Genomic DNA, 18711 nt, shown 5'->3' with positions numbered 1-18711 from the left:
GGGCCCATGATTTTTCCATTGATAATACATAGCTTTCACTTATTTAATCTGAAGTATTTTCACATTATTTTGATCTTCATATACATCACTTTTAGTGGTTTCATGGTAATCCACGGAGAAAATTCACCATAATTTCCTCCCTCCTATCCTCCCAGAGCAGAGGTTGGCAAACTTTTCTTATCAAGGGCCAGACAGCAAATACTTTAAGCTTTGCAAGCCAGACAATGCCTGTCACAATTACTTGACTCTGCTGTTGTGACACAAAAGCGGCCATGGCTGTGAATGAGCACGGCTGTGTTCCAATAAAACGTTATTTACAGAAAACAGCTGGTGGACCAGATTTGGCCTATAGGCTCCCAGTTCAGTTTGTTGATCTCTACCCTAGAGCGAAACCGGTATTTGACACCAATAAAGCAAAGTAGTTTTGTTTGGGCCTATACAGAGAAGAAAAAGAACCAAATACACAATTATTTAGCATATTTTCTTCAAAATGAGAAGCAATTCTATAAGAACTTAGGGACTCCTCTTTATGTAATAAGTGTGCCTTTTCTACAGGTGTTTCTTCTGACTGCACCTCTGCCAGAGTGTTTTCTTTTACTCTTCACTTTAAAACTCATAGTCCAATTGCAACATCATATAATTTAAAATGTTTAAAGGGTCTTTTATGTTGGTACCACACGGTAAAGCCAAATGGCAAAATGTTTCTCTTCTACAAATGAGAAAGAAAGACCAAATCAGTAAAAAAGAGAGGCTTGGGCTAGAACTTTTAAAATGATGTCAAATCTAAAAAAAATTAAGATAATAGAAAAGTAGTTCAAATGCAATCAAAATCACTTTCACTTAACTAATTACTTTCCTTTGCTACCTTCATTCTCTACAATTCTGGGAGAGAAAAGCAGAATTTTGTTTTAAGGCTCGATTATGGAATTTTAGAAGTAGCAGGACTAAGAATAGAGACCACATTTCCAGACTCCACGTCTAGTCCTATTTCCACCACAGTACAGACCTGTCAACTTCATTGTTTTTAAAATCAGAGAGACATGGCTCAAAACCTGATTCCATTGTTTATTCACTATGACCCTAAACAACAAATCCCAAAGCTTACATTTCTTCCCCTATAAAATGTGTTAACAGTGCCTATTTCATAGGGATGAGCTACAAGAAACATAGGGTCTGGCCTGCACACCATAAATGCCCAATTATTGAGCACAACTACATGTTTATTATTATATTCTTTCTGCAAACACTGCTATTTAGTGTTTTTGTGCATTATGCCTGTGCCACACTGAGAAGTAGAGATGAACACATTGGAAGCACTCTGACTCCACCCACTTCTTCCCAACCACTTCCAATGCTTCCTTGTCAATCTCATGCTGAATTGACCTAGAAAAAGACAGGCACATTGGCAGCAGATACTCACTTGTTATGATAATGAATGGTACCAGAGAGGGCTCGCACACAGATCCGGCAGCAAGTCAGATGGACCAGTTCACTGAGCCAGTTTTTGAGGCTGAAGGAAATAGAAACATTTTATTGTGCCATTCTGGGCACTCTTAAGAAACAATATAATAAAAGTTTTAATGTGCTTTTTCACAACAGCATACCGCATTCTATTCTGGTGAACCAGTACAGTTCAATTCTTATAGTCTCATTGGCGCATGTAGTATTAGATCACAAAAGTCTACCAAAAAAACTGGACATAACTCTAATGAAAAGTAGCTCAAAACCACTACGCTATTATGACAAATTCCTGAACAAGATAATGTGAAGCTTCTTTGGTCTCGGTCTTATGAGCTTGCCAATATATAAGACTCTCTTAGGTAACTCAGTTCATTTTCTTTCTTCAATTCTCTTTTGAAAAAACAACTTCTTTCAATTAATATGGAAGTATGATTTTAAAAAATCAAAGACTATGAAGATGAAGTGAGCAGGATTCTAATAAATGAGTAGAGAACATAAATTTAATGCAATACGGCCTGGTGCGGTGGCTCGCAGCTGTAATCCCAGCACTTTGGGAGGCTGAGGTAGGCAAATCACAAGGTCAGGAGTTCGAGACCCCCCTGGCCAACAGGGTGAAACCCTGTCTCTGCTAAAAATACAAAGAATTAGCTGGGCATGGTGGTGGGTGACTGTACTCCCAGCTACTCGGGAGGCTGAGGCAGGAGAATGGCGTGAACCCAGGAGGCAGAGGTTGCAGTGAGCCAAGATCACGCCACTACATTCCAGCCCGGGTGACAGTATGAGACTCCATCTCAAAAATAATAATAATAATAATGCAATACATAGGAATCAAACAAATATTCTCTTTGTGGACATGGCTAAGAAAAAAGACAGTCCTATGTATGGCTGGATGGAAGGAAACATTTCACCTGCTGTCTGGCAGCTGCCCAACCAGTGTAGTTCCTATAACCAGCAAACTGATCCCAATGAAAGCCAAGGTAACCCTGAAAAAGAAAAGAGAGGGTCATATAAGATTTTGACACATAGTATGGAAGTAACCAAAAAGTTCATAAATAATAAAATTGTAAATAAGTTATACAGAGTATCCACATGATGAAATATGATGCAGCCACTAAAATAACTGGGTAAATCTATATAGATCTAACATGGAAGAATGTTCCACGACACATTTTAAGAGGCAAAAAGCAAAGTAAGTTTCAGAATAAAGTACAGAATATGATGCCATCTGCAAAACAACAACAAATACATGTGTAACAAGTCTGTATATGCATAGAGAAGGCCTGGAAATTTTCACAAAACTATCAAGTTAAATCTATATAATCACCAAAGGGTTAAGAGGGCTAGTGAAGGGAATATATTTAAAGGTGCTTTCATAATAAGAACACCAAAATATATCACCATGTAGACATCTTTTAATGCAAATCTAACTGTTGTCCTTTTGCATGCTTCAAGATAACTCAGAACTTAGCAAACAAGGTGACTGACAGTACCTCTAACCTCCATATAGACATTGCCTTCTTTTTGAAAAGTGCTTTTAATATACATTCCAATGACTTCAAAAGGAAAGTAGTAATTTCTAGAAATGTAAATAGAATTATTCAAAAAGGAAAGTTAAGACTTAAAATCTTTCAAAATAAATAGGATTTAGTTAAAAGAGAAGAAAAATCAATAGATTAATCACATTTTACTAATAAGATACTTTAAATCATCTTACTTTGTCAAATGGAGAAAGCAGAAACTTTAGATTATCTCATTACTCTCTCAAATCAAACCAGAGGCCTATCTATGTCTTCCTGTTCCCAGAAGAGCACACACGTGTTGCTGAATGCATGAGGTGTTCAGTAAGCAGACTGAAGGGGACCACCACTGCAGTATCAGAAGGACCCTGTGTGCCTGGGGAAGCTACAGTGGCTGCCTAAGGTCAAGGGTCAGGAACAGTAACCCTCTCCAGGGTGAAGCTCATTTACTGCTGACACGTAGCTATCTTTACTTTTTGATCAGGTATTTGGAGCATAAAATCGTTTGTCTTAACCAATCCCAGGTTTTACATTAGATGATGATGAAGCAACAGCTAGCACTATATGCCAGGCAATATTCTAAGTACCTTTTATATTTAACACATTTAATCATCCCCAAGACTCTATGAGGCAATAATATTATCATTATCCCCATTCTACAGATGAAAAAATTGGAGCATAGAAAGGCTAAATAACTTACCCAAAGTTACACAGAAAATAAGCAGCAGAGCCAGGATTTGAACCCAGGGAGTCTGGCTCCAGAATTCATTTTCATAAGCATTATGTTATTCTGTCTTTCAGGAGATTATTATTTAACATAGCAGTTTAGCATTATTTAAAACAAGAGAAATAAACAGTGTCTCACGGCTATAATCCCAGCAGTTTGGGAGGCCCAGGCGAGTGGATCACTTGAGGTGAGGAGTTTGAGACCAGCCTGGCCAACATGGTGAAACCCTGTCTCTATTAAAAATACAAAAATTAGGCAGGCATGGTGATACATCCCTGTAACGAGAATCGCTTGAACCCAGGAGGCAGGGGTTGGTTGCAGTGAGCCAAGATTGTGCCACTGCACTTCAGCCTGGGCAACAAAGTGAGACTGTCTCAAAAAAAAAAAAGAAACAGCATAAAAGGCAGCAGTCTTAACCCAGTTGGAGAAACACTCCATCAATAACACATCAGAACATGCACCCCAATATGTTTAAGAATAATGCGCATATGCTGTACTGATATAATGTACATTATAAAACATCTGGAAACATAAAGAATGCAAAAAAAATTATAAATATTTTTATTTAAAAATATAGTATTTTGAAATTATATTAATGTTGCAATTTGTCCTCACTCAAAATAGGATAATACAGTAATACATTAATATATATTATTAATTTTATAATTATAATTATCAATTGTATAATTATAACTTAATAACATGATATATTACTATAGCTAATAAATATAATTAATACTATTACAATTTTGAGCAAGAAGAAAGCTTTTTGAATATGCTTTCCTTAAATGCCTTGATAAATAAGGTGTTAAATCTTGGTAAAGATTTGACATAGCAATTTGAAGGTCAGGTTCTTTTTTCTTGTCAGTTACTGATGCAATAACTAAATTATTGTTTAATCTCATCATCAATTATGCAAAACTTCTAAAATACTGTTTTGTCATCTTGCCCCAATGAGAATCACTTGTTCCTGTCCATTAAATCAGAAGGAGTTTCATTTTAACATGTTTAACAATTGGGTTCAAAACTACTGAAACTTTTTATTTGCTAGATTAACAGGCCAGAACATTATGTATCCCAGTTTAAGTGAGCCAATGTTAGAGTTCTCATAGATGACATAAGTTTTCAGCCACAGTCTGTTTTTTAAGAGCTTTATTGACATACAATTCACATGCCATACAATTCAACCCATTAAAATGTGCAATTCAGTTCAGGCGCTGGCTCACGCCTGTAATCCCAGCACTTTGGGAAGCCAAGGCAGGCGGATCACTTCAGGTCAGGAATTTGAGACCAGCCTGGCCAACATGGCGAAACCCCATCTCTATTAAAAATACAAAAATTAGCCAGGCATGGAGGCACACACCTGTAATTCTAGCTACTTGAGAGGCTGAGGCATAAGAACCGCTTGAACTCAGCGGGCAGAGGATGCAGTGACCCAAGATTGTGCCTGAGTGATGGAGTGAGACTCTATCTCATCATAAAAACAAATAAATAAAATAAAGTATGCAATTCAATAGTTTTTGGCATATTCACAGAGTTGTGCAACCATCACCACAATGTATCTTAATACAATCTGGTTTTTGAAAAGCTCATTTTGTAGTAGGTGCTTCTTTTAAAAAGCATTTACAAAGCAATTCTTCCACACTGAAGAGAATCTACTAAGAGTAGGAGTCTGAACTCTGCATTTTCTTTTTGTTCTTGGATGCTTATATCACTGCACTTGATCTTAGCCCAAAGGCCGAGAAGTAATAAATGTTTACATGGCTTTATTATCTTAAATCATAGTTTCTTTGCAAAAATATTTTAAGTCACTTATCTATTTTGTGAGTATTTGTTCAGTAGATAAGGGAATCATAACAGCATTTTCTGGGCCCCCACAGCATGGTGAAAGCTAACCAACAACAAACAAGGGCATCTCAAGCACTGTGCTGTAGAATTCCTCATTCTTCCTTCAGGTTACCTTGGATACGAACCAATCCATATATTAAACTTGACTAAAGCTTCATGTGTTTTTTTGGTGTTTTTTTTTTTTTGAAATGGAGCCTCACCTCACTCTGTCACCCAGGCTGGAATACAGTGTCTCACTGCAACCTCCACCTCTCGGGTTCAAGTGATTTCTCCTGCTTCAGCCTCCCAAGTAGCTGGGACTACAGGCATGTGCCACCACATCTGGCTAATTTTTGTATTTTTAGTAGAGATGGAGTTTAACCATGTTGGCCAGGCTGATATAGAACTCCTGACCTCAACCGATCTACCCACCTCGGCCTCCCAAAGGGCTGGGATTACAGGCAAGAGTCACTATGCCCGGCTAAGCTTCATTTTTTTTTTTTTTTTTTGAGACAAGAGTCTCACTCTGTCACCCAGGCTGGAGTGTAGTGGCATGATCCTGGTTCACTGCAACCTCTGCCTCCTGGGTTCAAGCAATTCTCTGCCTCAGCCTCCCAAGTAGCTGGGACTACAGGTGCACATCACCACACCTGGCTAATTTTTGTATTTTTGGTGGAGATGGGGTTTCACCATGTTGTCCAGGCCAGTCGAACTCCTGGCCTCAAGTGATCTGCCCACCTCAGCCTCCCAAAGTGCTAGTATTACAGATGTGAGCCACCATGCCCCTGGCCTTTTTCTTTTAAGAATGAAAACAGAATAAATGGAAGCTCTAGTTAGAAAGCGAACAGAAGCTTTTTCCTTTCTTTCTTTTTTTTTTTGGTACGGAGTCTCGCTCTGTTGCCAGGCTAGAGTGCAGTGGCGCGATCACAGCTCACTGCGACCTCTGCCTCCCAGGTTCAAGCGATTCTCCTGCCTCAGCCTCCCGAGTAGCTGAGAATAGGTGTGCTCTACCACACCCAGCTAATTTTTGTATTTTTAGTAGAGATGAGGTTTCACCATGTTGGCCAAGATGGTCTCAATCTCTTGATCTCGTGATCCGCCCGCCTCGGCCTCCCAAAGTGCTGGGATTACACGTGTGAGCCACTGCGCCCAGCCAGAACAGAAGCTTTTAGTAAATAAGAGCTCTAATATTTCCTTCCTGCATGCCAATGGATAGTCTTGTACACTCCCAGAGTACACGAACCCTGCTTTGGGGGCACTAGTTTAAGGTTCAAGCAAAAGCATATGTGAAATCTTGAATTTCGCTTCATTATCACAGCTGAAATGATTCCCAAAAGACATACTATGCCCCAATGTCTGAACTAGCAATATGGGCAAAAAAAAAAACAAACCCAGAAATAATTTCTTAGAAATCTGTATTTCCCTGTAGTTAAGCAATACTTTCCCTGGTAATAAATCTGAATGAGGCAAGCATAGGCCGCCCCACCCTGGGGGTGGTAAAAAGATTTCAATTCATGTGCCAAGTTTAGTTGGCAGGTAGCCACTGCCTGGAAAGCTCTGCTGAGAGGATGCCAAGGCCATGTCCAGGGAAATGAAGCAAGATGATCAACAATAATGTTGTGGCTGGTATACGTGCCTACTACTGCTACCACCATATGCTAATCAGATCTCAGCCACTTACAGCTTCATCCCACCACGCAGTGCCTTCTATTCACGTTCCACATCGTGCTTTCCATAAACTAGGCTTGACACTGCCTCCTCACCAGGTGGCACTCAAGCTCAGAAGCAGAAGGGGACCCAGGTGGGGACGCTTTAATAAGAGCAGTCCGTGATCACAATGAATTGGATGGAACAAACACACTTCGAAATGGCTCTCTCCCACGTGTAACCACACAAGAATTTTTTCTCTCTTATGCAATTATGAAGTGCTATGGACTGCAAAGAAAGGCAGTGGGTTCTGGTCAGCTCTTACAGTTTGGATGCTCTAGTGAATATGAAACTGTTAATGATCTCTTTTCTTCATCTTCCTCTTCCTCTTCTTCTTCTTCACTTCCCTTTTCTCTCCATCCTCAAGTTAGCTCAGATGCTAATAGCAAAGTGGATCCAGATTCTAAGATATACATTGGATTCTGAATATACAAGTTCATTTGGGGAAAAATTGTGAAAGGAAAATGGATACTTAATACATTCCTGCAGAGGTCATGTTTGGTGGCATTTCCTACGTGAGAATGGGTGGAATAAGCACCACACAACACTTACGTGGCCATTATGTACATGATTCAAAAAGAAAGCTGAGTTAAGTGTATCATCAAATTACCAGGCATATGACTTACCTCAGAGGCAGTAGGACACAATAGCGCACTATGACGCCCAGCACCCACACCATAGTAAGCCGCAGACTGATGTACTGGAAATTTACATTGGTTCTTGTGAGGAGATTCCATGACACTAGCTCCTCTGAGGAAAACCTCTGGGTCACTTCATCTTCCACAATGGCTTCCAATCCCTTCTTGGAGAAATAAAACACGTCAGACAGCTCAAAGTCCCTTCCTCGTAGACCAGAGAGCCCTTTTTCCATGGGTGACTCATCTCTTTGGATAATACCTTAAAAGAAAGCATCAGGACATGAGAAAATGCCATAGGACAGAAGAATTGACCAAAGGGGCAACTTTAACTGTGTAGAAGTTAAATACGCCAAACAAGTAAATAAGTTTAATGGGTGACATCAGCCATCTTCAGAAGTAAGAGACAAACAATTGCAGTGGGAAAAGAGGTGAAATCACTGTGTCTGCATGAAATGGCCTCTACCCCATGATCTTTGTTAATTATAAAGAGGGGTTTTTGGTCCTCCATAATCCTCTTGTTTGGATTTCTTCCCTGCATACCATTAGACAAAGAACTCACACACACACATACACAAAATTCTCCCCAAGTATAACTCTAGATTGTGTAAAAACAAAGACTTCTGTTCTCCCTGACAAAAACCATAAAATCAAAAAGCAAGCAAAATGGCAAAAGATTCACCATAAATGGCAAAAAGTTGATTTTTTTTTTTTTTTTTTTTTTGAGACGGAGTCTTGCTCCATCTCCCAGGCTGGAGTGCAGTGGCGTGATCTCAGCTCACTGCAAGCTCCGCCTCCCGGGTTCACACCAATCTCCTGCCTCAGCCTCCCAAGCAGCTGGGACTACAGGCACCCGCCACCATATTCGGCTAATTTTTTGTATTTTTAATGGAGACAGAGTTTCACCGTGTTAGCCAGGATGGTCTCGATCTCCTGACCTCGTGATCTGCCTGCCTCAGCCTCCCAAAGTGCTGGGATTACAGGCGTGAGCCACCACACCCGGCTGATTTTTTAATATATGAAAATTATTTAATAAGAAAAATACAGCCTCCCGCATAAAAGCAAAGTTCACAGAAATTAACATGAATATTAATAGTTAATATCATACAACTTTTCACTAGTGAAAAAAGAAATGTGAATTAGACAAAGGCCTATTTACAGTATCAAATCAGCAGCATTTTATTCAATGATAAAATTCAATGACTTGAAATGACACAGGTACTCTCATATTCAACTTGTACAAGTAAGGAAGTAGTAGCAACTTTGTCAAAGTTGGTTTGGCATGAAAAGACTGAAGATAGTTTTGCTGATGATCAATAACTCCAATTCAAGGAATCTGTCATCAGAAAATAATTAGAAATGTAGGCAAATGTAGACAAGGGTGTTCACTGTAGCATTCTTCATTATAATTAATCCAAACAATGATATAAAATGCATCCATTAATAAATACTATAATGTTAATCAAGAAAAGACGGAATCTAAAACTATAGTTTCACTCTATGAAATACATATATACAGAAAAATGTAAAAATGAAAACATTAAGTAGCTATTTCTAGACAATAGGATTAGGTTTTCCTCTCTGTGCTGTTATTGTATTTTCCATCAAGAAAATAATTAAATGATTTTTAAAGCAGCACAAATTTTTATGAATTGAAAAATGACTACTGTCATTCAATTCTAACTACTAAATACAAAAAATGAGAAAGTCTTCAAAGAATAAAGAGTAGCTATATACACAGTCATATGATCATTCATTGGTTCCTTTGGGGTGTATCACAAAAGGTTACTTCTGACATTAGACTACAAAGAAAAATATTTTCTTTTGAGATAGTAATTAAGATGTTAAATTCCCTGAAAGAAGATCTGTTTTGATCACCTCATTTTCCAGTTTACTAGGAAATCAATGAGGAAAATGGACAGTGCTGTATTACCTATCCCGGGAAGAGTTATATGTGTATTAGTAGAAAGAGCTGTAATAGTTCAGTTTTTGGAAGGACTAATACTACACTAGAGGAGAAAGGAAAGATGACCTGGAGTCAAAAGCCAAGTCCTGTTTAGGACAACCACCAGCTCCATGACTGATGTCTTTTATAAACTGAGAGAATGGAAACAATTTAGTTTTCTTACAGGGCTAATGTTTTATGATTTTAGGTTTGGGATATATGGGTATTTTGGAGTTTTTGTCCTATGTGCAAAGTTTATGCCTAGTCACCTTAAGAATTAAAGCAATAGGGGCTTGGCATGGGGGCTTATGCCTGTAATCCCAACACTTTGGGAGGTCAAGGTGAGTGGATCACTTGAGCCCAAGAGTTTGAGACCAACCTGGGCAACATGGTGAAACCCGTCTCCACAAAAAATACAATAACTAGCTGGGCATGGTGGCATATGCCTGTAGTCCCAGCTACTTGGGAGGCTGAGGCAGGGGGATCACTTGAGCCCAGAAGATGGAGGCTGCAGTGAGCCGTGATCGTGCCACTGCACTCCAGCCTGGATGACAAAATGAGATGGAAAGGGAAGAGGAGAGGAGGGGAAGGGGAAAGGGAAGGGGAAGGGGAAGGGGAAGGGGAAGGGGAAGGGGAAGGGAAAGGGAAGGGAAGGCAAAGGGAAGGGAAGGGAAGGGAAAGGGAGAAAAGAGGGAGAGAAGGAAGGAAGGAAGGAAGGAAGGACAGAGAGAGAGAAAGAAAAATTAAAAAACGAAAGAAAGAAAGAGAGAGAGAAAGAAAGAAAGAGAGAGAGAGGGAGGAAGGGAGAGAAAGAAAGAAAGAAAGAAAGAAAGAAAGAAAGAAAGAAAGAAAGAAAGAAAGAAAGAAAGAAAAAGAGAGAGAGAAAGAAAGAAAGAAAAGAAAAGAAAAGAAAAGAAAGAGGGAGGGAGGGAAGGGAGGGAAGGATGGAAGGAAGGAAGGAAGGAAGGAAAAAATTAACTTCTTGAATGATTATTAGGTTCTCTTTTTCAGAAGTCAAGTCTAAGTGTTTTAACCTTTTTTCACCATCTCCAAAAGAGGTTTAATTAGTATTAGAGGATGAACCATGATAGTGTGCCTACTGAATTACCCTTTTGCTCTACAGGCACTGCAATACCACTCAAAGCCCATTACTCAATCCAAGTACTGGCCAGTATTTAGCAGTGCAACAGTTTCATTACAGCAGGAGGGAAGAATACCTTCTTCAGCAAATTTCTGAATGAAATACACTGGGGACAATAGACAGCCTTCCTAAAAATAACCTTTTTCAGAGGGGCCAGAGATAAGAATGCAAGTTCAAGTTGCCCCATATTATTTGACTGAGCCAAGAGAGAAGAGATCTGCAAACAATGCCAGCCCTCCAGCCCCTACACACTTGTCGTGCAATGTTTTCTCTGCCTTCTTACCTAGTTTATTCTGTGTAACTTAAATAAAGTATAACTCAATTTTATATTTTAGTTAAGCATTTTTCAAAAGTATGTAGGTAACTGCAATGTATCTAGCCGACAAAGGATTAATTTCCCAAAGGATTAATTTCCAGAATATATTAAGACATACAAAAAATTAATTTAAAAATGTCAAAGAACTCTGTTTTAAAAATGGCTAAGAATATAGCAAGCAATTCATAAAAGAGTAGCCTTGTTGATGAAACATTTGAAAAGATGTTCTGCTTCACTATAATGAAAGAAATGCAAACTCAAACCACAGTGAGGCCAGGCATGGTGGCTCACACCTATAATCCCAGCACTTTGGGAGGCCAAGGTGGGCAGATCACTTGAGGTCAGGAGTTTGAGACCAGCCTGGCCAACATGATGAAACCCCGTCTCTACTAAAAATACAAAAAATTAGCCAGGCATGGCGGCACACGCCTGTAATCCCGGCTACTGGGGAGGCTGAGACAGTAGAATCACTTGAATCTGGGAGGTGAGGGTTGCAGTGAGCTGAGATTGCACCACTGCACTACTCCAGCCTGGGCAACAGAACGAGACCCTGTCTCAAAAAAAAAAAAAAAAAAAAAAAAAGCCACAATGACATACTCCTTCATACCCATAAGCCTGATAAAGATGTTTAACCTGATAATGTGAAGTACTGGTAAAGATGTGGAACAATGGAATATAATTAGTCAACCATACTGGAAAACCACTTGGCACTATCTAGTAAATTCAAAGACATTCAGAGCCTATGACCTAGCAATTCCACTCCCAGGTATAACTTAGGAAGATCTTTTTAAAAAATAATTTCAAACGTACAGAGAAGTTGCAACAATAGGTCACTTCACCCAGATTCACTAATTGCCAACATCTTGCCACATTTGCTTTATTGTTCTATCTTTATATGTATATTAAAAAATTTTCCTGAGCCACTTAGAATATGTGGTAAACATCATACCCATTACCCCCAAATACTTCAGCATATGTTTCCTTAGGACACAGAGATTCACTTATTTAACCAAATTATAATTATCAAAATCAAGGAGGTTGACATTAATGCAATATGAGAATCTAATCTACAGACTGTATTCAAATTTTGACAATTGTCTCACTAACATCCTTTACAGCAATTTTTTTTTCTGGTCCAGGATTGCACCTTACATTTACATGTCAAGTGATTTTAGTTTCTTTAAATGTGGAAAGGTTCCTCAGCCTTCCTTTGTCTTTCAAGACACTGACATTTCTTAAAAGTATGAGCCATTTATTTCGTAGAGTAGCTCTTAATTTGGATTTGCCTAACGTTTCTTCATGATTAGATGCAGATTGTATATTTTGGGAAGTAATACAATGCAAGGAATGTGGTGTTCTCAGTGCATCTCATCAGGAGAGAGTTTGTCATGACTGGTGATGTGTGACTTTGATCACTTGGCTAAAAGTGGTGCTTCCAGGTTTCTCCATGTAACATTAGTTTTTTTTCTCTTTATGATTAATAAGTAAGTACTTACTACGTACAAACATCTATAAAGGGGAGATACTTTGAGACTATATAAATAACCTGCTCCCCATGGATATTTAGGATATCAAACTTTGTATATTCAAACTTTCACCCATGGCATTACCATCTATTGATGACTCTGGCCTTAATGAGTAAGTACTATGTGTCTTTTAAAATGATATTTTCTCACTCCCTTGGGCATAATGGTTCACACCTGTAATCCCAGTACTTTGGGAGGCAGAGGCGGGCGGATCACTTGAGGTCAGGAGTTCGAGACCAACCTGGCCAACATGCGAAATCCCATCTCTACTAAAAATACAAAAAAATTAGCTGGGCATGGTGCCACACACCTGTAATCCCAGCTACTCGGGAGGCTGAGGCATGAGAATCGCTTGAACCAGGGAAGCAGAGGTTACAATGAGCCAAGATCACACCACTGCACTCCAGCCTGGGTGACAGAGTGAGACTCTGTCTCAAAAGAAAATAAATAAGTAAATAAATAAAACGATATTTTCTCACTCCTTCAATCCTTCCACATTTATTATTCCACACTTATTATTTGGCATTCCACCTTAACGAGCTTTTTCTCTTATTCTCCAGAGAGATTCTTATAAAACTGTGCACAAGGAGACATATACAAGAACACTTTGCCACATTGTTTGCTTTAGCAAAATAGTGGAAACAATCTAAAGTCCATTAAGGGAGACTAGATAAGAGACTTGATAGATATATACAGTAAATACTATATAAGAGTTAAAATAAATTAGCTAGAACATGTACTAATTTAGATAATTCTGAAACATCAGAATGAGCAAAAGTCAGAATGAACACAAAATGACATGTGGAAGACAACATTTTTATCATTTGAATAATGCAAAACAATAAATACTATGTATGAAGGATATATACATATGTAAGGGAAGTATGAAAATATGCATCAAGATAAGCATGAAAGTCAGAGTAGTAGTTCCAAGGAGTAGCAGGGTAAGGGATCAGGAAAGGATACCTAGAAGAATTCCATTGTTTCTGTAATGTTGTATTTATTAAATGAGGTGGCAAGTACACATGTGATATAACCAAAAAATAAAGTGCTACATGGAACTGACAGTTGTCCCTAAGATGAAGATCTGTACTGTAAAAGAGCAGGTACCACACTATGAGTGCTCTAATATTAGGCACACAATATCTGAAAATGGGTACTATTATAAAATTAGGTGTCGGCCGGGTGCAATGGCTCATGCCTGTAATCCCAGCACTTTGGGAAGCTGAGGCGGGTGGATCACGAGGTCAGGAGATCGAGACCATCCTGGCTAACACAGTGAAACCCCGTCTCTACTAAAAATACAAAAAAATTAGCCAGGCATGGTGGTGGACCCCTGTAGTCCCAGCTACTTAGGAGGCTGAGGCAGGAGAATGGCGTGAACCTGGAGGCAGAGCTTGCAGTGAGCTGAGATCACACCACTGCACTCCAGCCTGGGCGACAGAGCAAGACTCCTTCTCAAAAAAAATAAATAAAATAAAATAAAATTAGGTGTCAAAAGGAGCATGACTGAAAACATAATATTACTTTCTCCTGAGATATGTTGACTATTGAGGGTCTGAGTTACAGATCCAATTTACCTAAATATAAGCTCTGACAGGAAAAAATATTCAATTCAATCAATATATAGGGAACATTCACTATGCGTCAGGCCTCAAATTACAGATTAGAAAGGAAGAGAGGAAATATTTGTTTTGGCACCAAGAAATGTTCTTGAGTAGACCAAAAGTCTTCAAAATACACAGAAATAAACACAGATTAGCTGACACAGATTCAATTATTATATCAGTTTTGTTATCATTAAAGCAATCTCATTATTTTTAATAAGTTAATCCTGATCCTTCAAAGCAGCCCACAGTTCTTAAATTGGTAAAACTCTAATTCTAAAAAAAAAAAATTCCTTTTACTTTACAAGTCAGCTTTAAAAGGGTAAAGCCATAAACGTTTGAACTTTGTTCTTACACCAAATGCTTTCACCAAGCCAACATAGTCCATGCTTGGATGAAGATAAAATTACAACTGTCTCTCTATCTCACGCAAGCGATTAATTGCACAAGCTGCCCTGTGCCCCTGTGCCTTTAGCAAGTCACTTGTACATAAATAATACCAGATACGAAAGGCCTGTGGAAATGAAGGCAGAAGTTGAAACCATCTCAAACATAATTAACTCTAAATTAGCTGAGTGAACTCTTAGAATAACAGTCCATTTATAAATCACACTAGTTTTTCTGTCCTCCAGTTGTAAAGCAAACTTCCTAAGCAAGCAGTTAAGAAAATCAGGGTCTGCTGAAGACCAAAGAAGATACAGTAGCTTATATACAGAAGTAGACCCTTAATCTACCAATGGCCTGTATTCCAAACACAGCAGCAAAACATTCAGCATTCAAAACACTTTCTCATGGAAGCCTTGATTGAAGTGGTCTGTGTGAGCAAGAACCCTACCCAGTCATAAGCCCAACTCACTTAAAAACAGGTGATCACAGAGCAGTAATAGCATGAAATAGAAAGTCTCTCTTAACACTGTTTCTATAGGAAATTTTTAAATTAAATCTAGTTTGGAATTGACAAAAATATACTCCTAAATCCCATAGAGACTGGAAGGGGACCTTGGGGGAATGTTCTGGGGTACTGGTAATGTTCTGGGGTACTGGTAATATTCAATTTATTGACCTAGATGAGAGGTATACGAGCAAGTTCATTTTGGAAAATGCATGAAGTTGTATACTTATTTCACACTCCTGTCTATGTATGTTATTATTTTAAAATTGGGCAGGGAGGAGTTTACCTGTTCCAGCACCAATTATTGGTGGTAGTGTCCTTTTCCAGGCATGAGAAGCTCCTCTGAGGGGCTCAGATCCTTGGCAAAGAAGCCAGGCCTAGGTCTTTCCCTACCATCCCCAACTTCCTTCCTGACCCATAAATGTGATTAGTGTGATTAAAGAAGAGACCACAATAAGGTAGTATAATGACCAATGTATGTATACATTGGGGAATGAGATGGACCAGTGCTACTGGGATTAAAGAACAGAAATATTCAATGTCAAGGAAGAGGCCTGGCCCATGCTCAAGCAATTACCTAGATGTAAAGACTAAAAAGATCATTAAGGCCAGGTGCAGTGGCTCATGCCTGTAATCCTAGCACTTTGGGAGGCTGAGGCGGGCGGATCACCTGAGGTGAGGAACTTGGACGCAGCCTGGCCAATGTAGTGAAACCCCATCTCTACTACAAATACAAAAGTTAGCCGGGCATAGTGGTGTGTACCTGTAGTCCCAGCTACTCAGGAGGCTGAGGTAGGGAATCACTTGAACCCAGGAAGAGGAGGTTGCAGTGAACCAAACCAAGATCATGCCACTGCACTCCAGCCTGGGTGACAGAGTGAAACTCCATCTCAAAATAAATAAATAAATAAAATAAAATAAAAGATCATTATACCATCTTAACAAGCTAGTACCAAGGACAGATCCCAGGAATATACAACTGATCTCCATCTTGTCCTTCTACAGTTCATTAATCACTAGGTATGTTAATATGTTAATTACTGCATCAACAACATAGTCACCTAACTGCACAGATTTCCAGTCCATGTTTTGCCACCTTTTCTCACAATAACGTAGCTGTAACACTGCAAGGCTAACCTCTAGATATACCAAATCCAAACCATTCCCTGAGCCATTAGTCAAGTTAGGATTTCCACGATATAAGTTAGGCCACTTGGCTAAGCTCATTTCACAGTGACTCCTTTGTGATCCTGATTATCACTGCTTCCCTTCCCAAACATTTTTAAATTTTTTTATTGTTATTAATTTAGTTAAGCGTAATAATGGCATTAGGGTTACATTTTTCAAAAAGTCTTATTTTTTGAGATGTATCCTGAAGTATGTAAAAGGATATGATATCTGTAAGTAACTTTAAAATACTTTCATAAAAGGATATACATGAAGATGAGACTATGGTATTTCTAATTACTTATTGGTGTTCTCTACCTTTCTACATTGCTCGTATATTGCCTCTGTAATTAATTTTTTTAATTGAAAAATACTTACACAAAGGAAAACCTGAAAAAAAAGGATAGATGTAGCAAATTCTTGATAACTGTTGAATTTGGGTGATGGGTATAAGGTGACTAATTGTACTATTCTTTCTACTTTTAAAAAATTAATACTATGCTTAAAAATGCACTTAAGAAATTTGTTGGAGATACCAGCTTAGCTGAGGATCAATTTCCTCATCTAAATTTAAAAAAATCATTCACTCATTCATTCAGTTAGTCAATATATAAAGAGTGACAGGCACCAGACAAGATACTAAGTTATAAGGGAAAGGGAGAAAAAAGGGTTGAGCTAACTCAGTGGTTCTCAAGCATGGCTGCATTCCATAATTCTCTGTGGAATCTTTTAAAAAACAGACACCAGGGCCCACTCCCAGATATAGCAAACTAAAATGTCAGTTACATTTTAGAATATATATATGAAGCCAAGTGCAGTGGCTCACGTCTATAATCCCAGCATTTTGGGAGGCCGAAGGGGGTGGATTACCTGAGGTCAGGAGTCTGAGACCAGCCTGGCCAACATAGTGAAACACTGTCTCTACGAAAAACACAAAAATTAGTCGGTGTGGTGGCAGGCATCTGTACTCACAGCTACTTGGGAGGCTGACACAGGAGAATTGCTTGAACCCAGGAGGCAGAGATTGCAGTGAGCCAAGATGGCACCACTGCACTCCAGCCTGGATAAAAGAGAGAGACTCCATCTCAAACAACAACAACAACAAAACTATATATATATGGGGGAACTATAAGGAAACACATAAAAATATTACGCTTTTTCTGATTAATAAGTATTTCATATGGCTGATTTTTAACTTTCTTATTTATACTTCTGCAATGTCTAATTTTTCAATAAAGTATATAGATTAATTTACATTGAGAAGAATACTTAAGATGTTATTTTTAAAACTATAATGAGATACTACTACACACCCACAAGAATGGCTAAAATTTTAAAAGGCCAAAAATACCAAGTGCTGGAGATGCTAGGGACCAACTGGAACTCTCAAACATTGCTGCTGAGAGTGTACAAACATTTTAGAACACCATGTAGCAGTTTCTAATAAAGTTCAACAAATACTTGCTTACCCTATGGCACAGACAGTCATAAGAATGTCTGTACAATGTTTATAGCAGCTTTATTCCTAATGGCTAAAAACTGGAATTAACCCAATTATCAATCGACATTATAATAAATAAACAAACTATTGGTATTATATAAAGGAATACTCCAGAGCAATTATTTTTAAAAATCCACTGATTCATGCAACATGGAGAAATCTCACAAATATTATACAGAGTGGGAACAAAAACAGACACAAAGAATATATAATGTATGATTTCATTTATATAAATGTCAAAAACAGGAAAAACAGATGATGACAGAAATCAGAAGAGAGAGTACCACTGGGACTGAGCGATGAAGGGCAGATACTGAGCAGGGACTTAAGAGAACTTTGAGATCATAAATGTGTTCTTTAGCTCAGTTGGGGTAATCACATGAGCCTACGAATATGTAAAAAATCATGTATCTGAACACTTAATATGTGCTTTGTAACAGATGTAAATTATACCTCAATTTTTTTTAATCAGAAAAAAAGGTTACCTTTAAGAGTTCTCCCAAGCCAGGCACAGTGGCTCACGCCTGTAATCCCAACACTTTGGGAGGCCAAGGCAGGTGGATCACCTAAGGTCAGGAGTTCGAGACCACCCTGGCCAACATAGTAAAATCCTGTCTCCACTAAAAATACGAAAATTAGCCAGGCGTGGTGGTGCACATCTGTAGTGCCGGCTACTCAGGAGGCTGAGGCAGGAGAACCGCTTGAACCCAGGGGGCGGAGGTTGCAGTGAGCTGAGATCGTG

At 38.7% G+C, this 18711-nt stretch overlaps 1 protein-coding gene across 5 annotated transcripts in view; it reads right to left on the bottom strand.

The window, feature by feature from the left end:
* The window catches only part of GPAT3 (glycerol-3-phosphate acyltransferase 3), a 68829-nt gene that overhangs the window by 16094 nt on the left and 34024 nt on the right, over positions 1-18711 (bottom strand). For all 5 annotated transcript variants that reach the window (XM_063723494.1, XM_002814939.6, XM_063723495.1 and 2 more), the window contains 3 exons: positions 7866-8136; positions 2370-2444; positions 1421-1510 (listed from right to left, as the gene is read on the bottom strand). In XM_063723494.1, the coding sequence (XP_063579564.1) occupies positions 1421-1510; positions 2370-2444; positions 7866-8136 (436 nt within the window). The remainder of the gene's footprint in view (positions 1-1420; positions 1511-2369; positions 2445-7865; positions 8137-18711) is intronic.

This window comes from Pongo abelii, chromosome 3, assembly GCF_028885655.2.
Source record: "Pongo abelii isolate AG06213 chromosome 3, NHGRI_mPonAbe1-v2.0_pri, whole genome shotgun sequence".
NCBI classification, from domain to species: domain Eukaryota; kingdom Metazoa; phylum Chordata; class Mammalia; order Primates; family Hominidae; genus Pongo; species Pongo abelii.
The sequence above is the reverse complement of the archived record's forward strand: the minus strand, read 5'-3'. Positions and strand labels throughout refer to the sequence as shown.